Genomic DNA, 20,800 nt, shown 5'->3' with positions numbered 1-20,800 from the left:
TTCAACAAGAAAATCTGGGTCATTCAAAATTTTTATTTTTAACTAAAAATAATGTTCTTCTGTATGATCATCTAACTTATTCACCAGACACAGCAGCAAACAACCTTTGGCCACTTGCAAAACACCCACCACCCGTATAGGAGGAAGCTTTATTATGATTGACGCCATTAGAAAGACTGTTACAGGTACTGAAGGCAACCCTAAAAGGGAAGTTTCAAAGCTAGTTTTGAGCACCATTGAATAACGGTCCAGCCTCCTAAAGTCACCACTTTTAAGGAAACATCCCTTTGGAAGCGTTTAAGTTACATGTCATACTTTCAGGTCTGCTGTGACAAAGTACATTTGTCATTTCAAAACCAAGTTAAGGTTGGCAATAATCGGGTAACGTGGAAGCTAGTTTCAGCGAATAACACGCTCTCCTGTAATAATCCAAATAAGTCACTTGTTTTGGGTCAGGAACAGATTAATAACTTAAAGAGCCTGGGAGGCATAAGCAGGCTTTCCAGGAAGAGGGCTACAAATCATCTTTGGGTGGTAGCTTACTAACAGCACCATTTGTGAGTTGCCTGCTCTCCTACCAAGAGGCCTGGCTTGTGCAAAAGGGCACAGACACTCGCCCAGGTGGTGTGGTTTGCTGCCAGTGTTCTCGTTACCCAATCTGTGCTCAGACTTCCTGGCTCACACTGGGAGTGATGGAGAGTGCAAAATTCAGCTGTGTATTTCCCCTCCTGTTTTTTCCAGCTCCCTTCCCTTGTCTCATACTCCCAAACATAACACTGAGAATCCCAGGGGAAAAAGAAGAAAGACAAGAATTTTCTTGGATCTTTATCATAACTGAAGTCCAGCCTCAGTTATGAAACAAGCCTAAATCCAGAGGAAACTGCTCATTCTGGCAGGACTCAATACTTAAAAAAAAAAAAAAAGGAGGAAAACAATTCAGTTTGACTACCTCACTGCTGACTCAGTACTTGAGATAGTTTTCGAAAAGGAGGAACTAAGAAACCTTAAAGGAATTTAAAATCAAACACAAGAAAATGCTTAAGATGGTAAATTTTATGTATTTTTTTGCCACAATAAGAAAAAAATCCAAGGCCACAAGACACCCAACAGTGCAGTAACAGGTACCCAGTTAAGCTCGGATCCTGTGAGTACAAAGCCATCCATCCCTGGCATATAACTGAGTTCTGTGCCAAGGACACTTGGCCCTCAGGGAAGAACTTTTTGCTTAGCATGCAAGGGTGGACATACTAAAAAAGCAAGAGATGCAGGTTTGTTTATTAAAGAGGCTTTCAAAGACAACACATTAAAGACTTAATCCCACCAAGGCAGCTCTCTGTAAGTGAAAGCGGGACCCTCTCACCAACTCACACCTCATGTCCAGACCTCTCTTCTGAAGGAGGTGGCTCTCCGAAGAAGCTAAGGCAGATGGAGTTAACTGGACATTCAATCATTAGGCAACAACCATAGCAGCAGCTAACATTTATTGGACACATATCATATGGATATGTTTGGAATCGTTTGAAGCATGTTTCCTGATATCTAATCTTTACAACAATCCTACAAAGTTAGTACGAAGAGGCCTATTTTGTATATGGGAAAATGGAAGATTAATTCTGTTAAGTGATGTGCCCAAGGCCACAGAGCTAGTGAGAGAGGAGCTTGGCTCTGAATCCTCTGGCCAAAAGCTAATGCTCATTGCATGGAGCATTTTATGTCATCCCAGGTAACCATAACGATCCCTGGGCCACCAGACCAGCATGATTAGACCTGGTTAGAAAAGTTAATTGTGACGGCGTATACAACCACTTTGGGAAAAGGTCAGGTGGTTCTTTTCCCACACATACCTACCTGATGTCCCAGCAATTCCACTCCCAAGAATCAGTCGTCTACTCTAACGCCTCATTTTATAGATAAGGTCATCAGTTCAGAGAGATGGAGCCATGTGTCAAGCTTAGAGTCCTAGAGAGTGGCAGAGCTGGGACCCACGAAATGCAGCATAATCAGTCAATGTTGAAAAGGGGGAAGTATCCCAAAACGCAGATATTATTAATAAAAAATATAAAATTATAATCTTGAATGTCAATAATCCACCAGAAATGTTTTCCTTTTTTATTTTTAAGGCACCTTGCTGGGAGTTTGGAAAAGATATCTGCTGAGGATTAAAAATATTTCTTCCATGTGTCTCAAAGTCAGTGGGGGAAGAAGCAAAGAGCCTAAATAAAGTCTTTGTTTCAGATTCTACCATGAAGGACATTAATTCATCACTTTGAAAATGGCCCTAAAAGGAACAGACTGGAGACGATGGACTATGGTACCAACAATATTTGATATGACATTGACAATTTAAATTGAGACAAGTATCTAGAAATACAAGGATGAAATGGAGAGAGGCTGGCTGATAAAACATGCAACAATGCTAGCTCATAAACTGCACTGCTAGTAATAAAACCCATTTCTCTGATTCAAAATTATCCATCTACAATATTGCTGGGGAAGACTCTTAAAGATTTGAATCTAGATGAAACAGATTCGGGTCAGTTGTAAAGGATTTAAGAACTAACAGAAAGATATGTCCTAGGTCAATGCTTTTCAAACAGAGGTCGAAGGACAAACCTGGGTCATCTCCCTAAGAATCACTCAAGTACTTCAAAGTCAAAAGACTCAAATTAAGAAAACCATCCATGCTACAACATGGACAAACCTTGAAAACATTATGCTAAGTGAAAGAAGCCAGACACAAAAGACCACATATTGTGATACCATTTATATGAAATGTCCAGCATAATCAAATCCATAGAGGCAGAAAGTAGGATAGGGGTTGTGTGGGGCTGAGAGCAGAGGGAATGGAAAGCATCTGCTAATGGGTATAAGGTTTCTTTTGGAGGTGATGAAAAAATTCTGGAATCAGATAATGGTGATCTTTATACCATCTTGTGAATTACGCTAAAAACCACTGAATTGCTCACTTTAAATATGTTTACGGTATGTGGATTATATCTCAACTTTTTAAAATCCAATGTAAGAACATGCCAAAAATGGTCCTCTCATACGCCGCTGGCAGGAACATCAATTAAAAGCCTTTTCGCAGGGGAGCACGGCAACAATACTAAAATTTTAATTGTGGATATGTGTTTCAAATGAAGCAATTCCTCTTTTAGAACACAAATTAAAGGAACATTTAGGTTCTCAAAGATTTTATATATAAGAATATCTGATACAGAATTGTTAATAGAGAAAAAAACTATAAATAACTTATTGTCAATCTTTAGGAAAATGCTTAAATAGCACATCATATGGAATAATACTATGCAGACATTACATTATCACACAAAGTTTTAGTTGACATTGTAAAAAGTCCACAATATGTTCGAAAGTGAAAAAAAACAACCCCCCAAAAAAAACCTATCATGTAATCCCATTTTTGGTTCTTTTAAATGCTATATCAACATTAACTTTTAAAAACAGATTTAGGACACATACGAATATTAATCATCATTATGTCTGGGTGAAAAACCTGTGGGCAACTTTCACTTCCTTTTTTATAACTTTCTGAAAGTTCTTATTTATTTGTTTTTATCTGTCTCCCATGACTAGAATGTAAGCTTCATGAGGAAGTGTTCCCCTATTTGTGGCTTACAGTAAAACTCAATCAGATGGTTATTGGATGAAATGACTATTTTCCATTTGAAAAAGAAAAAAGTGTATAAAATTGTACACGTAAACAAAAATGACAACAAATACCTGTGCATAGAAAAAATAATGGAAGAAAATGAACAGAATGTTAACAGCAATCATTTGAGGCTGTGCACATTTGGTGGTTTGACTTTCACACAGATATCTAAATTTTCAATAATGAAAATGTATTACTTTCATGATATTTGTAATGGAAAACATTTTACATATATGTAATAGAAAAAATTTAAAGATTTTCATAATAAACAGGAAAAATTGTTTTGCCTGAAAATTCCTGCTCCTCCAAATCATCAGGATTCGGAATCAAGGCAGAATATGAGAGGCACTGGCACTGCGATTACACGTGACAGCGCAGAGCAAAGCGAGCACTTTGCACCTGGGCCGCAAAGCCCCGCCCCTTCCATCCTGGCACCTTCACCAGGTAGTGAGCAAGGCCCAGCCAGCTCTGCTGCAGGGCTGCGTCTGTCTTCATCTTCTCCCGCAGGGAGATAAAAACGTTCTATGTTTGGACTTAACTTGAAATCAAGATATTAGGTAAACATAAAAAGGAATAGAAAAGCTTATCTAAATTTGAGAACTTCAGTCTTTTTATTCAAGTCCAAATAATAAAAGTGAAAAGAGAAAATAAGAATCAATTGCTACTATTAATGAGTCAGTTTGTGGAAAACATTTCAGGTGGCAAAAGTTATTTTCCAATTAAAAATAGGATTGACTTCATTTCTTCACCTTCACTTTCTTCTGAAAGAATGTTTCTTACAGTTACCTGACTACAGAATATGCTAATGGCAGAAAACCCCAAATGCCCTTGCTTTTATTATACTGTTTAACTGGGGCTCATTTATTTGGCAAATACATTTGTGCTGAGTGAGCAACACCAATCTGAAGAAGGGTAGAAACAAGGGACGTCTGTACAGCGGTGTTTGTATGTGTGTCCTCTCTCTCTGCTTTTTTTTGCCCCTGCATTTAGTATACCCAATCCATCTTTTCCCAGGAGTCCTGTGCTTTGGGTTTTGGGTGGGAAAGCAGGTATTTTGATCCTGATGTGGCTTCTCACTGAGTCCCAGTGGCTTAGAACCAGGAGGAGAGTTCAGTTTCAGGTATCTAAAGATAAGTCACGTAAAGGTGTCTAGTAGGTTCTTGGATATACTTTCCAAGAGAAATTTCTATAAGAATAAATTAAACACCTATAAAGAAAGAAAACAGGACCAAAACCCAAGAAATACTAATATTTAAGGGTCCCTGAGAAAAAGAACATACAGCGAAGAGTGAGAGGGAGCAGGCAAGCCAGTGACACGGGTGGGGGAAAATACGTAAGAGAGTGTGGTATCACAGAAGCCTGAGCACTTCAAGACAGAATGATCCCAGCTGTGTCAAATGCTGCTGAGAAGCAGGTAAGGTAGGACTAAAGAGTAATCAACAGATCTGGAAATGGAATTTTTGCAAAACCCCTCCACCTCCAAGTCCTTGAATCTGTCCTTTCTACTCCCCACCTCTATTTTCATATTTTTGCATTGAAAAAGGGGGTATGGGGGTGGAGGGGTGGAGTGGTGGTGTGTTTCTTTTCTTATGATGTTTCAAGAGTCTTAGAAATTTGATGTCTCTAAATCTATAGGCAAAGACAACCTAAGATTTGTTCATTCCAGGCAGTAACAAAAACTGGGGGAAGGCAGATTACATAATTTAGATGCGGACACAGAGGAGTTAGGAGGACAGAGGGAAAATATTATTTAGTAAGTGCCTGTGTTGTTTTTAGAAACTATGAGTTTTATTTCCAAACAACTATGGCTTTGGCCAAACCAAAACCTCAAAGTGATTCAATTTCTTAATCTGCCAAAGTGAAATGATGTTTGTTCCACCAACCAAGGCCAGGAAGAGACCTCTTCCATAAGTTTTTTGTGGTAACTTCTAGGCCAAGTAAATGCTCAACACATATAGACTACTTCCTACCTCTTTATTTCTGGCCCACCTACTTTATTTCTGGCCAATTCTACTATATTCTTGGGCCACCAGAGCCCCTGAGCCCAGAACTCATGCCAACCCTTGTCCATACCATTGGCAATTACAAAGGCCCAGCAAGACCCTGGCCTGGAATTAGAAATACTGTATATACATGGATGGGGGAATGGTTCTTTTTATGTGTCTTAACCTTTTAGTCACAACTACTCAAGTACTCAAAATTGTTCTGATATTTTAAAAGACAAAACAGATGTCTGTGATGATAATTATAATAATAATAATGGCTGACTTTATTAAGGACTAAGTATTAGGCAGTGTACTGAGTTTTAAAAATGGACTTTGTATCAAATATATGGTGATGGAAGGAGAACTGACTCTGGATGGTGAACACACAATACGTAATACAGAATTGTACCCCTGAAATCTATGTAATTTTACTAACAATTGTCACCCCCATAAATTAAAAAAAAAAAAAGGACTTTGTCATCAAAACAACTCTAAGAGAAGGCAGGTGTGTTTGGTTCTAATTATGACTCGGCTGTATAGAGCAGAAGCTCGGAGATGTTGACTAACTCACCCAAAGTCACACAGCTAGTAAGCAACAGAGCTAAGTGTGAATCCAGGTTTGGCTCCTGGTTACAAGGGCTGCTGCTCTTGACCACTTCATGATACTGCCTCTATGTTCCAGATAGAGCAAACTTAGAAATAATTAGCAAGACGCTCTAACCACCTCTACTTTATTTCCATCATCCCTTTCCCAATACCACTGTATTTCCATAACCTTGCCCCAGGCAACTTTCAATTCGTTAACTTTTCCTCTTCTATCCATTTCTTCATAAATCCATTTGTGCCCCAGATCAGAATGAGCGAATAAACAACTTAGTGTAACATACAAGATTATATAAGTAATTTCTAAGACTTTTCAACTTCACCAGAAGGGACCCAAGATGAGGGTTAATGAATGAACATCAAACGTGGACTTGGCAGCTACCAGAAGACCTATGCCCCCCCCTCCACCCCGATCCATTTTGTTAGCAGTGGACATTATTTCATTTATCCTCACAAAAGGAGAACTTTTGATCCTTGGTCACTAAGTATCATGTAGTTTCCAAAAACTTACAAAACTCACCGAAAACCATAGTACTAGTAAAGGAATGGGCTGAGGGGCCAGACAGTGAGTTAATGAGAAAACTATTAACCACATCAAAACGGGAAAGGTCCCTGTTGCACTTGTGCTTTTTTCATAATACTCACAACACTAGTTTTGGGCTAGTTTTCCCAAGGGTGCATCAAAGTTAGGCAAAGGAAGACAATTCTGCAGAGTCACATCCACGACTGTGTGTGAGCAACAGACGTCGCAGGTCCTAGGTCTTTCATGGCCACTTTGACACTGCTCTGAAAGCCCAGTCACCAGAGCCTCCTCGACTCCTCCTTGAGGACAGATGAGGCGATGCTACTCGGTTTTCTCTCCTAATGACTGCGAGTCTGGGTTAACCTCCCGGTCATAGCTCCGAGTTTTAATTCTATGTGTATTACCTATTTCTACTGCATTTGTGCTTCTTAACGCTCCTTCCTCTACAATGGAAATGTGCGCCCAAACCCCTCGCAGCCCTAACGATCACACGTGCCTGCAGACCGTACCACCTAGCATATAGCACATACAAGTTTCCTGTTTTGTACTTCTCTCAGCACCAAGCAAGGGGCTGGGATGAATAAAAATCAGTTATTTCCATAGTATAGGTTTGTCATCACTAACATCAGGATGTGTCCCATTACAAAGAAGTATTTTCAGCTGTACTATATACATCAGTAGGACTACATGGGTTTTCAATGATTATAGTTCAGATTTTATTTTTCTAGCTAACTTTTTCCATCTAACACTACTTGGTCATCTTAGGGATTTTCATATATACATATACATATACATATACGTATACGTATACGTATACGTATATGTATATGCATATACATATATATATACATATACATATATATATATATATTCTTACTTAGAATCAGGTTGTTTTTTAATATAAAAGACTATAATAGTGCCCACCCCTGTGGTTCATTTTGAAATGTTTTATTAAAGCCTATTTTTCTCGCAATACTCCTTTAGGCAATACAAAGCCAATCTCAACCTTTTGTTCTTGGCATACTTACTCCTGTTATGCTCTTTCTGGTGAACAAGAAGCATGATTATTTATTACTGAGTTTTGATTAACTTGTAAAATCTGTCATCTTAGTTTAATTTACCTTGGTTAAGATGTTGGATGGGAAATGATAAATTTTCAAGATCAGAATTATTTACATGCCATTTTCTCCAAAGAAGAGGAAAAACGAATTCACGGGAATGAGGGTTTTTAAAGAGTGGACGTTTTGCTTGCTGCTACTTCTGACACCTTAGAATTGTGGTAAGAGAAAGGATCAAGTTTGATGGTTAATTTTATGGTTATACTGAAAGATTTCCTTACCACTGACTTACTGAATGTCACGTACTTGATGAATTACCTTATTTAATCTTTAGCAATACCTTACGAGGCATTTAAATGATAAAAAATGAGGCTGAACTTGTCCAAAGTTACAAAGCTAAGTGGTAGAGTTTCAATCCCGTTCTATTGAATCAAATCCCAAGTTCTTCTAGAACATGGGCCTCCTCTCTGTTGGGCAACGAACTCTCTGCACACATGCTCAGTCTTGAAGCCTGTGGACTACTTTAGTACGACTGTCATTTTCTATCTTCATGCTCTGCCTTTTTTTGTGGTTCAATCATCAGAATGGGCTATCACCAGAACTATATGGAGAGCAGGACCAACTCCTCCTGAAAATGTCTCCAGTTAATTAACTCGCTCCTCTACCATAGCTAATATTAACTTTTAAATAAAAGCCCTGCCCTACTCATCAACCTTACTGTGAGGCCTAAAATGAAAACCCCTCCAGCTGGTTGACATACCAAAGGTCTTAATATGAACCAGTAAAATCGTGAAAAAAACTCGCATTTATTTGGGGGTGAGTTTGGTAAAGAATGTTTGAATTGAAATAAAAACTTACTTTGAAAAACGTCTTAAAAATTAAACATGCAGACTATTTTGAGGGTTTGGGGTTCTCTTTAGTAACAACAGCGTACTAATATTCCACTCCTTGGCTATGCTATAATTTAAATAGCCCCCTTTCTGACGGACATGTTAATTCTTTTCCCTTTTTGCTATTATAAACAAAGCACCAAAGAAAGCCCTTATATACACAGTTTTGCACACCTGTCTAAATATATCCATAGGGTAAATTCCTGACAGATGGAACTGCATTCTCTATAATGTTTGTCTACCAGCTGATGACTCTACAGGGCCAGGACAGGAGGAAATCAGTATGTAGAAAGCATTTCTTCACTGCTCTTGCTGTTAAGAATTGGCAGCAGACGAGTCCATTCATTTCCCCAAACAGGTTGTTCTGTTTTGGTTTCGTGAGGACCTACCTACTGGGGACCGACCAGAGGGTAGTCTTTGTCACTGAATCCCTGAGTCGCCCTTTATCTGATTGTTCATTGCTCCCTAGGAGCAGAGGAGAGGAGAGGAGCTGGTCCCACCCAACCTATGTGCACAAGGGTCCAGTGCAGGAAAGGGATACAGATCTCCTCGGTTACCAGGCTGTCATTCAATTCTGTAAAAGAAAAACCAGCCGACCAGAGACAGCCTGTTTCCAATAGAGGCAGGTCTCCCCATCTCACCTTCTTGAGCCACACTGGTTGGGGTCTCTGGGTTCCTTTCATATGTAACCACCTGTAGCATAGGAGTACCAGCTAAGGAAAAAGATTCTGGCAGAATGGGTCACATAGCCAAATGTTTTTACCAACTCCGCTCTCCTTCAAGACAGCAAATGCCAAACATCCTTTTAATTAGTTGACTATTTTCTCTAGGAAGAAATTCCGAGGTTCATTATAAATAAGAATTTTATAAATGAGAACGCTTTAAGTTTAATTAAATATCCAAAATGATAATCAAATATCCAAAGTATTTGGATATTTTGGATATTTGGATAATCAAATATCCAAAATGATAAATATATAAACTATAAAAATTGATTGCATCTCTCTTTATAAAAACTTGGAAAGCTGTTCCAGGGGAGGAATACTTTCTCCTCTGCACAGCTAATTTTTCATAATATTCCAATTCATAGTTTTCATTACATTATTCCTATATGTAGTTTCTATGTGGAGGTGACCTGAACGTAAGTAAAAATCCCAGTATTAAGTCATTAATAACAGAGCTCTCAGTTACCACATGGAGAATGGGAAGCAGGGTAACTACCAGAAGTTAAGACATGAGCCATAATAGCCAGCATCTCCTCTCGTTAAAAAAGCACCAGTGCATGCTGGATGCATTCCCTTAAAAGATATGTGATCACTTACCTGCTTCTCTTTCTTCTGTATTTTCATTATCATCGATTGAAGGAAGATACTTATTTCTGTAACACAGAAAAAAAGGGCAAAGATTATGGTAAAATCCAAAATAAAATATTTTAGATTATCTCAGGATTAAGTGTGACACATGAGGAAAACACAGACTAAAGGATTACTCCTACAGAACATACCCCCCAAGTCCTAAGGAGAGCCCTGACCCACCTAACCCTGTCCCAAACTCGAATGTATTGCTCCAGATGGGGTGGAGTCAAAAAGATACTGTCTTTGTAGATGAAATAAGTGTAAAAGATGCTGGCATATAAAACGACAAATGAAACTAAAAGAGGAACCAGAAATAATGGCATGACTATACTGAGGAATGGAGGAGAGGGAATGAAAATAAGCTAAGCCCTCATTTCTTCTGGAAGAAAATCAGTAAGTGATGTCTGCAATTGATAAAGCAAGAAATAGAAATATACACAATAAAAAAGCGAGCTGAAAGAGTTAAAAGTAGTTCTCTTGAAAAAGTGAGAGAGGAGTTGGTGAGGTAAGACAAGTCACCCCTGCATTTCATCATATGCTCTCCTGTTATTTGATGTTTTAAATCATATGTATATATTACTTGACAAAATGAATTCCATTCCAATATTTCATGACTTTTTAAATGACGGTTTTTATGCTACCCAGGACTTAAGCCCATTTCCAACCCCACCACAATGCCTTTGATGCCAGAGAATTTTTGCTCTCAGAAACAACATCGGAGCACCACAGTAAGAAGAGGGCAGCAGCTGGCATTAGATGTGCTCTGGGGCATTCTGGGAACAGAAAGAACTCTGCTCTAGAAACCCGGCACCTGGGGGCCTCACGAATCACTAACTTGTAAGTACTGCCTCGGGTCTGCAGCTCTCACCCTCCTCAGATACAGGCAATGGAGGGGCGGCCGAATCTCAGCAGCCAGGTCTAGCCAGGCACAGATGCCGCCTCATCTGTACCGCTGACTTTGATTTCGTGGGCGTCCCACAGAGCTACAGAATCCCACTCCCTCAGGAAACCATCCCAGAGGTGCATAACTAGCCTGTGTTCATAATTATTTCTCATATCCAGATGAATGAGGTGTGCAGGCAGTAAGTAGAACTTTAAGATTAAACTGAGATGATCCCATTTTCCAAGTGAGTTCATGGTGTGCGTTGGATGCAAACTGAGAAAAATGAAAGGCATGTGATTCTAATCATCCTTGAGACCTCAATTATACTTTGTCAGTTTAATGTCTATCAATTCAGGGTCTTTTTCCTCCAAGAGTCAGAGGCATTTTCTAGAAAAAAGGACTAAAATACTACCTGGACAGTGAGGCTCACAAAAAGCAGAGCAGCCAAGGAGGTTGCTAGACACGCGAGCAGGTAAGGCGGGGGTGGGGAGGGATAGAATTTGCCAAAGCAGGAAAAGCAGTCAAGTTAGTAAAAGATGCTAAGAAACACTGTGAGGATTAGCGTGTGATGCAACAATTGTTCACCTCCAGAAAACTGAATTCCAGAGAATGGGTAAGGGCTCTGAATCAGGGCAGTGAACAGAATTTTGCCCTCTAATCTTCATTATAGTGGAGTCAGTTCTAAGTAAATACTGTTAGTATAAGTTTATCTCCTTTATCTCTCAACTTTAAATTATCAGACTGCAGGAAACCAACATCCTCAAACGTGAAAAACTGTCACAAGTTCTGAAATGACGAAGGAAGTTTGGAAAATAAATCCAGCTAATAAATAGGGATATTATCAATAATCAGACATATGTACTCAAAATTCTGCCCAACAAAATGAAATCATTTAAAAAATACATTCCACCAAATGCCAATAAAAACTACTTTTTAATATAGTATAAAGAACAAGTATAATGCAGTAGAGACATCACAAAACACAATTTCCGATGAAATATCACAAACTAGCATGAAATACGCAGGGCCACCACACTGCCAGGATTGTGGGGAAAACAGGTACAGCTTTGCGTTGCTAATGGCACTTTTAATCGTCTCAGGCTTTCTGAAGAGCACTCAGGCAATGTGCCACTGGATCTGTACCTTGCTGCAGTTCTTCTTGCTGCCAGTTCCACTTGAAAAATACATCCCATGGAAATAAGCCAGGAGGAAACAAACCTGAGCCTTAGAGGAAGCTCAGGGATGAGGTAGGGTGAAGTGTGAAAATGCCTATTCCAGCAGAGTTTGGAGATCAGAACAAAGGCCCATGCTGAGCACACACGCCCACCGCTTCTTGGGTCCCTGTCAACACAGGGCCTGAGAAGATCAGAGAAGGCAGATGAACACAGGCTGGAAAGATGGGGGAAGAGGTGGGGCTGACTCAAGTATGGCGTGAATTTGATTACTCAGCAAAGAGAACAGGGTTGGAAGAAGAGAGATGCGTGAAACCAAATCTCCACCCCATCCCCAATTTGGTCACATACAAGATAATGCCACCTGCACCTTCAGCGACATTCATGCTGCACAGATAAGGCCACCCCATTCGCTGAGGTGGGTGTGTGTGTGGGGGGTTCCAAGTGAGTGGGAGTGATGCTACTCTGAGAATAAACTGCGCTAGCTCACTGAAAGCAATCTCAGCAGACCTCATGTATTACTGGGCACTTACTTAGACCACCGCGAGGGACTGTCACATACCAGCATCTGCCACCCACAGGATGACAGATGTCATCAGCAACATCAATAGGTGTTCAATAAGCAGTTACTGACTTTTATTTCTCCAAATAGTACCTAATAATTTACAAAGCACGCTCTTAAATTAGCTCTACTTTTTTTCTTTTTTTACCTCTTTTATGGCACACATTAAAAAAACACAAAACTACATCATCTTTTTGTAAGGCTAAATTTTATGGAGCAGGAATAGATGAATAGATGCGCCCGAAAGCATGTACTTCTGCACAATACTGGAAACGGTTTTACAGCCTCTGTTGCTGTGTTGCCGTCGCTCAAAAGTTGTGATTAAATCTTTTTGGTTCAATAAAGAACAAATTAAACAGTAATTTCAGCATCCCACAACTTAATTAGAAACATAATACAGGCATATTCTGAAATTCCTAACTGTGTGGGCAAACGAGGAAATTTGTCAGCAGGGGGGAAAAATGTGTATAACTTCTGAATTACATGAAAACTGGTGGGCCTCCTGCTCCCCTCACTGCATTTCAGTGTTTAAGTATGAATGCAGGATCTAATTACCTTTACAAGAAGATAAACTGCAAATAACATAAAGAGCAAACAATATAAAAACTCACCTTCCTTCTTACACTCACTCCCTCACCGTGATTCCATTACGAAAAATGAGTGCCAGGTTTCAATAAGAACATTTTGCAAGTTATTTTTATTACTATCTCTCTCTCCAGTTAAAAATTCTGCAATGGCCTGAGCCATTTCCAAGTTCCTCAGTGCTGCCATGGGCACTTAAAAATAGTAAAACATCAGGTACACTCTATTCTACCATTCATTCACAGAAACCACCTACATTTACTACACTGTGAGAATTCTGCCATCCTGACAATCCCTGTGCAGTCCAAGGGGCCTATTTCACTATGAAAGTGTGTGTTTATGCATGCACACACAGACAAGTGCACAAACAACAGACTGCTACCAGGGTCCCTTATATGGAGACGGCAGGAAGGACAGGGAGCTTTGCCCTGTTCCTTCCACTCTAACAGGCCCAATGTGACGAAGAGTACGTGGAAAGCAACTTTCAAAATCAGATACACTTCAAATTTTCCACAGTGCACATGTATTTTTACAACCTATGTATGCCCACTCTTAACTTCGAGGCAGGCTCCTAAGAACCAAGGCAATCCCACCTTGTTACAAGGGGGGGGAGGGTTTAAAGGAAACATGAGGAATGGTACCTCATTTGGAAAGCGTTACTCAAGAAGGCAGCTGCGGGGCTGGCCAGGTGGCTCAGGCGGTTGGAGCTCCGTGCTCCTAACTCCGAAGGCTGCCGGTTCGATTCCCACATGGGCCAGTGGGCTCTCAACCACAAGGTTGCCGGTTCAACTCCTCGAGTCCCACAGGGATGGTGGGCAGCGCCCCCTGCAACCGGCAACAGAAACTGGACCTGGAGCTGAGCTGCGCCCTCCACAGCTAAGACTGAAAGGACAACCACTTGAAGCTGAACGGCACCCTCCACAACTAAGATTGAAAGGACAACAACTTAACTTGGAACAAAGTCCTGGAAGGACACACTGTTCCCCAATAAAGTCCAGTCCTGTTCCCCTTCCCCAATAAAATTTAAAAAAAAAAAAAAAAGGCAGCTGGGTGTTGGGGAATGCTCCCTTCCTTAAATCCCTCTCCAGCCAACCACCTCTTACCAAGACTCTTGAAAACCATTCTTGACCACGAAGAGGGTGCAGGCAATGGGCAATGTACCCCTCAACTTCTCACTTCCCCACCTTTCCACCTTTCACAACCTAAACAAATTCATCTGTCTTTTGATGGGCTTGGAGCATCCCCAGGAGGATAACAGCAAGGGTCTGAAGCCCAAAAGCAGAGTGTAAATCCAAGCTCTAACAATGATCAGCCAGGTAAAACCTCTTCCAGACTTGGTTTCCTCGTCTGTAAAATGGGGACAATAACTATCTCATAGGGTTTTAGAATAAAAGGGATGAGAATCTAGAGTGTCTGCCACCTGGTGAACATTAGCCACATGGCAGCCATGAGAGTGGACTGTCCCTGTGGGCCTCCCTCCGGTCTCAGGGGAAGGTGGCCCTCTCTCTGGAGGATAATGAACCCTCCCATCGGTACTTGGAATCAATTCATTCTCTCCCACTTCTCAGCCACCTCAGACTCGGGGTTCCTTTGCGTTGCTCTTTCCTCGTCAGTGATGCCTTCCCTAACCACCCAACAGAAAACACTTCTCCCCTCCTCCCTCCCGCTCCTATCCTCTTACCCTAGATGTTTTCCTCCTGGCACTTGTTACTGCTTGACATTGTATGACGTCTAGTTGATTGTACATTCATGACCCGGGAGACACGTGAATGTAAGCTTTGTTTTGTCCACGCTGTGCACCCACTGGGCTCATAACTGGTGCTCCATAAACATCTGTCGAATGAAGAATCATCTCCTCTCCTATCACTAGATCTCTGCACACAGTTCTTTTCTCCTCAACAACGAAACAGGTTCGACTCTATCTTAAAATAGTTAACTATACTAACAAATCACCCACGTACCTGACTTTTCAACTTCCTCCCATATTGCTTCTCTAAAGTGGTTCTTACCAATAACTCGTTAGCTGCTAAATCCAATGGGCATTTTTAGGCTTTATTCTGACTTCCTCGCAGCACTTTAAACTATAGACCACTTCCTTCTCTTAAAATTCTCACTTCACTGATTTCTTGGGGGCCATTCTCTCCTGATTTTCCCCTGATTGCCGGTTTCCAAAGCTCCTCTTCCTCGCTAAGCTCCTCCTTATTATAAGGCCTAACCCTTAAATGGCAGCGTCCTCCGGGTTCAATACTCTTAATACCACAAGGGCTCCCTGAATTCTCTACTCAGTTCCCAAACTTCATCTCCCTACACCACGACCACTGCACATTTCCAAATCCAAGCCCTCCTCCTGGCCTCCAAGTGGGCATGTCCAACTGCATCCCGGCCAGTTCCAATCAGGTATTCCACAGACGCCACAAAACCCCCACCACCCCTCCCAAATCTAACTCTGTACTACCTTTATGCACATACACCTGTCCCTGTGTTCTCCATCAGAGGCTAATGTCCCACGAACTGCCACCCAGCCCAGAATTCGGCCATCCTTACCTCCTTCCTTTTTCCCCCTTTGCTCCTTTATGATTCCTGAACCCTTTGTTTCCTCCCCAGTCCACTTCTTCAGTTTACTCCCATCATTTTGTCTTTTTTTTTTCCTCTTTTACCCGAAATAGCCTCTACTGTTTATGCCTCCTTCCCTAATTCCATTATCCGGTTCATTGCACCAAGAGTACATTTTCCTAAAGTATAAACAAAATCAGACTGTGTATCTACAGTGTCTTCAGCAAACAATACAAATTCCACATAACACAGCGCCCTGCCTACATGAGGTGGCCTCTGGGCCTTGTCAGCGGCTCCTTCTGCCATTCACCCCACCATACTGAACACCTGCAGGCTCTGAAACCAGCCCTGCTCACTCAGGTTTCATTTAGGAGACGCCTCCATTTTGGAAATTCTTCCACTGCCCTTCCTTCCTCTGCAGTCTCTTATCCTTCAAAACTCAGCTCTGGTGTCATGTTCTCCAAGACACCGTATTCAACTTCCCTGGACCGTGAAAGCATCTCGTGAAAAGCACGAGAGCAGCTTCATCACCATGAGACACCATCTTTTCCCCTTCGCGTGCCGCCCGCTTTTAGGTGCCCGAGCTCCCTCCGGGAAGGAACTCTGTTCTGCAGCACTGAGCCCAGTGCCTGATGTGTGGACTCTTCCATGATTGTCCACGGGATCAGTGAGTGAGTAAGTGGAAACACTGTGTTTACAGAAAAGGCTTTGAGCTCCCGCTTTCTTCACCGTAACCGGTGGCCTCTAGCTTGTTTTTCCTTTCCTGTTTATTCCGTTCTTCCAGTCCAATCAAATTTCTCAGCATTCTTCATTCAGACTTTTTCAAAGTAATACACGTACTTAACTTAAAAATCAATGTAAAGCCTAAAAAAAAAAACATTTCCTGGATTCTACTCCTCCCCATTCCTCATTCACTCTTCCCAAAGGTAATCATTTTATCTTTAGCTGTTCCTTCTGCTACTTTCCATAATATTTCTAAAAAAAGATACGAAAACTACTATTTTTCCCCCATTTTAAACATTATTCTATTGGTTTCTTCCTATGAAACAGGAGTTGGCAAGTATTTTTATTATAAGCCAGATAATAAATAGTTAGGCCATATGGTCTGTGTTGCAACTATTCAATTCTGCCATTGTAGGATAAAAACAGCCATAGACAACATGCAAATGAGTGTGGCTGTGTTCCAATAAATCTTTATTTATAAAAACAAGTAGCCCCCGTTACAGAAGATGAACTGTTATCGTCCCAATATGGTTATTATCACCATTATTTATTAAATGAATATTCAATTCACAGCTAAGCTATGAACTATACTGTGCTAAAAATCATTTTTTGGGTAATTTTCCCCCTAAAAATAGTATCTTATTTCAAAATGTGCCCTGTTTTCTATGAACCAATAACTTATCTCAAAATGCTCCCCCTAAACTTTAAAACTCATCTCAACCTAAATTCAGTTTGTTTTCCTTTCGTTAGTGAATTTCGGGTCTTATTCTCTCCAATCTGCTTCAAAGCTACCTTCCTGAGACTTCTCATAACCAACCTCCTGGGGATTCATTCCCTTTGTTCCTCTCAAGAGTGGACTTCTATGTTTCTTTTCTCTAGGTTTATTCTCATTTTGGTGAATCACCATGTCCATTAACTCTCTAGAAAATGACCAAGAGGTAAGTTTTTGAGATCTTCATGTGTGAATGTTTCTGTTCTACCTTGATGGTCTGGGGGTAGCAAATTACAGGCTGGAAATAGGTTTCTCCTCAGAATTCTGAGAGCACTGCGTCATTGTCCTATTCCTTCCACTAGGACCTGTTAAGGAATCCAAACCATTCCGATCCCTAATCATTTGTATATATAACCTCTCTTCCTTCTCAGAAAGTTTTTAGGATTGCGTTTTCACAATGATGAGCCTTGGGGCTATTTTCATCCATGAGACTGGGCATCTGGTTTCACAATCTGGAAACTCTTGCTTCAGTTCTAAGAAATCTTCTTGTATTATTTCTTCATAACTCCCTATTATTTTCTTTTTATGGAACTCCTATTGCTGTATTTGAATGATGGACCTTCTGGACTGTACCTCTACTTTTATCTCATTAAAAAAATGTTTTATCTCTTCATGTTCTATTTTCTGGGAGGCTTCCCAAACTTCATCTTCCAGCCCTTCTTTATTTTTATAACTAACATTTTAGTATTCAATAATTTTTTTTTTTTTTTTGGTACTCTGATGTTTTATTTTTTTCAGTCTAAGCTCATGCCAACCAACCAACAATGGAAGGGCATTCGAATGGCAAATGGTCACTCTTTCCTCTTAAAGAAAACCCTATGACCTAGTGGAAATATTTCTGCACAATTAGAATATTCAAACTGGGGTGAAAAAATGCTTCTGTAATAATCGTAAGGATTTCCTGTAGTTTCAATGCTCTGGATGAGAAGTTTTATTGTCCATTAAAGGTAGTAAGTACAGCACCAAAATACACCGAGGATGTACACACACCCACACAGACAGACAGACAGACAGACAGACAGACAGACACACACGAATTCTTTCTGGTGCCTGGAAGTTTTCTTTGGAACATAGAGAATTTGTAAATTACATCAACTTCTGTGAAAGTTACCTTCTGTGTACAGCTTAGGTGAGAGGAAAGTCTGCACAGTTCGATCTTTGATGCTGTCAATTACAGGGCAGAGAGAACCTATCACACACACCACCTTCAGCTCATGACTACCCGTCAAAGGCATTCACATCTGTAAGACTAAAAGGGGGCATGAGAACAGGGACCTATCTATTTGGATGACTACTATATATCTAATTCCTAGCACAGTATTTGATAAATGAATAAATTCAATATATTAATATTACATATGGATTTATTAATTGGGGGGGGGGTCAAAAGAGAAGAACCATACTGGTATTAGGGCAATACACCAGGCTAAAACCCTTCTCTCCAAAACTGTAGCTGCCTACGTTCAAGTATCTGCCGAACACTACCAGTAAAAAGGCACGGTACGGTCAACTTCCAAACTGAGGCGGAGCTCTCTGTTTTGCTGGCTAGAAAGTACGCTACTGCCACTAACATTAATTTAAGATACTTTGCTCCTCAAAAGAAAAGTATTTTAAACATTTAATGTATTATAGTAAAAGCTCTGTTACTCTGTACATGGGCAATGCAAGTCAAAAGGCAAATCAAGAGTACTGATTTTAATCCTTGTCTGTGAGAAGACATAATCAGCAGTTAAGAGTAATTTACACCTCCAACAGAGTAAACTGCTATTACTGGACCAAGAGTTCTAGAAAAGTCCATTTGAGAAGCTTCCTATTGGTCAACTGCGCTACCAACAAGGCTTTTCCTAACTGAATGCATCTCCTCTGGTTATTCAAACTAATTACTATTGACTTCAACCAAGGCCCTGTGTTGCTATATTTCCTTACTGCAATCTGTTGTGTCTGAGATGGTATAAAGGTGTAAACTAAAGAAGTTCTCTTTCACCGAGTAGGAACATTTATTTTAATAGTGCTGCAGTCACAGAATCAGAACTGAATGGGACCTCTGAGATCACAAAGCCGAACACTTTGACTTTAATGATGAATGAGGCACATTTGCATAACACAGGAGGAAAAATATCAACTTCAAATCCCAGTTCATCTTTTCAATCAGAGAAACTCATTTAAAACTCCTCATCTGGTGATAAAAATCAACTTGCTTGATAAGCATCACTATTAAGGACAGTAGTAGAAGCCAGTGGCCAGGCACTACCAGAGCTATCAAAGATCACGGTATAAAGTAAAACCGGACTGTGCTTTTTTACACTAGCATTAGACCCTACGCCTTACTGTCAATGGACCCAGATCAGGGACGCTCACATCTGTGAACACAGGACTGAAGAAGCCAATCTCCTGACAGCCACGCCCACTCAAGGTTCAGAGCCCTGAAAATTCACGGTATAACCTAATGTGGGAAGACAGAGTTTTACACACAACGTTTCATATTCAGGCTCAAGGGGTCTCACCAGTACACGAGACTTTCTGACTCGTTACACTTCAATGCCTTTTGTGGAGGAAGAATAATACCCATAGCAGACTTAGGAGTGACGGTATCTAGAATCTGAACACTATGATTTGTACCATTTATTTAATCTCCCTGGGTCTCAGTTTCTTCATTTGCAGAACAGGGACAAAACCATCTTTTGGGAGATGAATTCTATCCTGGATAGGCTAAGTTTGAAGGAACAGTCAACACTGAAATATAGTGAAGGCAGAGAACTGAAAGCTCAGGCAATACAATCCTTTTATCTTAAGATAAGGAAACTAAGAGTCAGAGCTGTCTGGTTGCCCAAAGGCCCACAATTATTCAGAAGTACAAGGATTAGATTTCCTGGGTTCCAATTCTGCCCTCTTAGCACTACATCACGCTGCCTTGCAAGCAAATGAAAAGAGCACAAGGTGAGAGGTCAGGCTATGGAGAGGTTCTAGATGAGACCTCAGAGAGTTGGCAGAGGTTAGAAAGATATTCATTCTGTAAATAAATTACAACAGTCTAGAAAAAGAAAGAAAAGAAAGCCCATGTGGCAAAATAAAACAAAACAAAACAAAAAACACAAAAAAGCAGACTGTAGCAGAGGATGGTTTTGACCCATCCATGGGGTGAACAGGAAGCAACTAAAACAACTATCATTCATTTGGACCTTTTAAGCACATTTTAGACAAGATGGATGGACCCTTCAGATAAGATTACATACAAGAGAACAAAATATACAAATTATTCATGATAAACGTAGATAAAACCTTTAGGGAATATAACAGCAAGTAATTCTGTTTAAATTCTTTACTTTCATAAAGCCTTCCATTTAAATTCTGAATTGTTAAAACAAAATTGTTTTGGAGCAAATTACAGTACGGAACAGTCTATCTGATAGCGATCCAAGACAGCAGGAAACAAAGTAAACACATTAACAGAATCATAATACAGACAATA

The 20,800-nt window shown here is 40.4% G+C and overlaps 1 protein-coding gene across 3 annotated transcripts in view; it reads right to left on the bottom strand.

Moving 5' to 3' along the window:
• Window positions 1-20,800, bottom strand: part of CHD6 (chromodomain helicase DNA binding protein 6) — a 182,694-nt gene that overhangs the window by 123,107 nt on the left and 38,787 nt on the right. For all 3 annotated transcript variants that reach the window (XM_019748943.3, XM_074318117.2, XM_088789121.1), the window contains exon 2: window positions 10,052-10,107. In XM_019748943.3, coding sequence (XP_019604502.3) covers window positions 10,052-10,084 — 33 coding nt within the window. In that variant the 5' untranslated portion in view covers window positions 10,085-10,107. The remainder of the gene's footprint in view (window positions 1-10,051; window positions 10,108-20,800) is intronic.

Source organism: Rhinolophus sinicus, chromosome 13, assembly GCF_057876585.1.
Source record: "Rhinolophus sinicus isolate RSI-liver-muscle chromosome 13, RSI-T2T, whole genome shotgun sequence".
NCBI lineage: Eukaryota > Metazoa > Chordata > Mammalia > Chiroptera > Rhinolophidae > Rhinolophus > Rhinolophus sinicus.
Note: the sequence above shows the minus strand (reverse complement) of the source record. Positions and strands in the feature narration are given on the sequence as shown.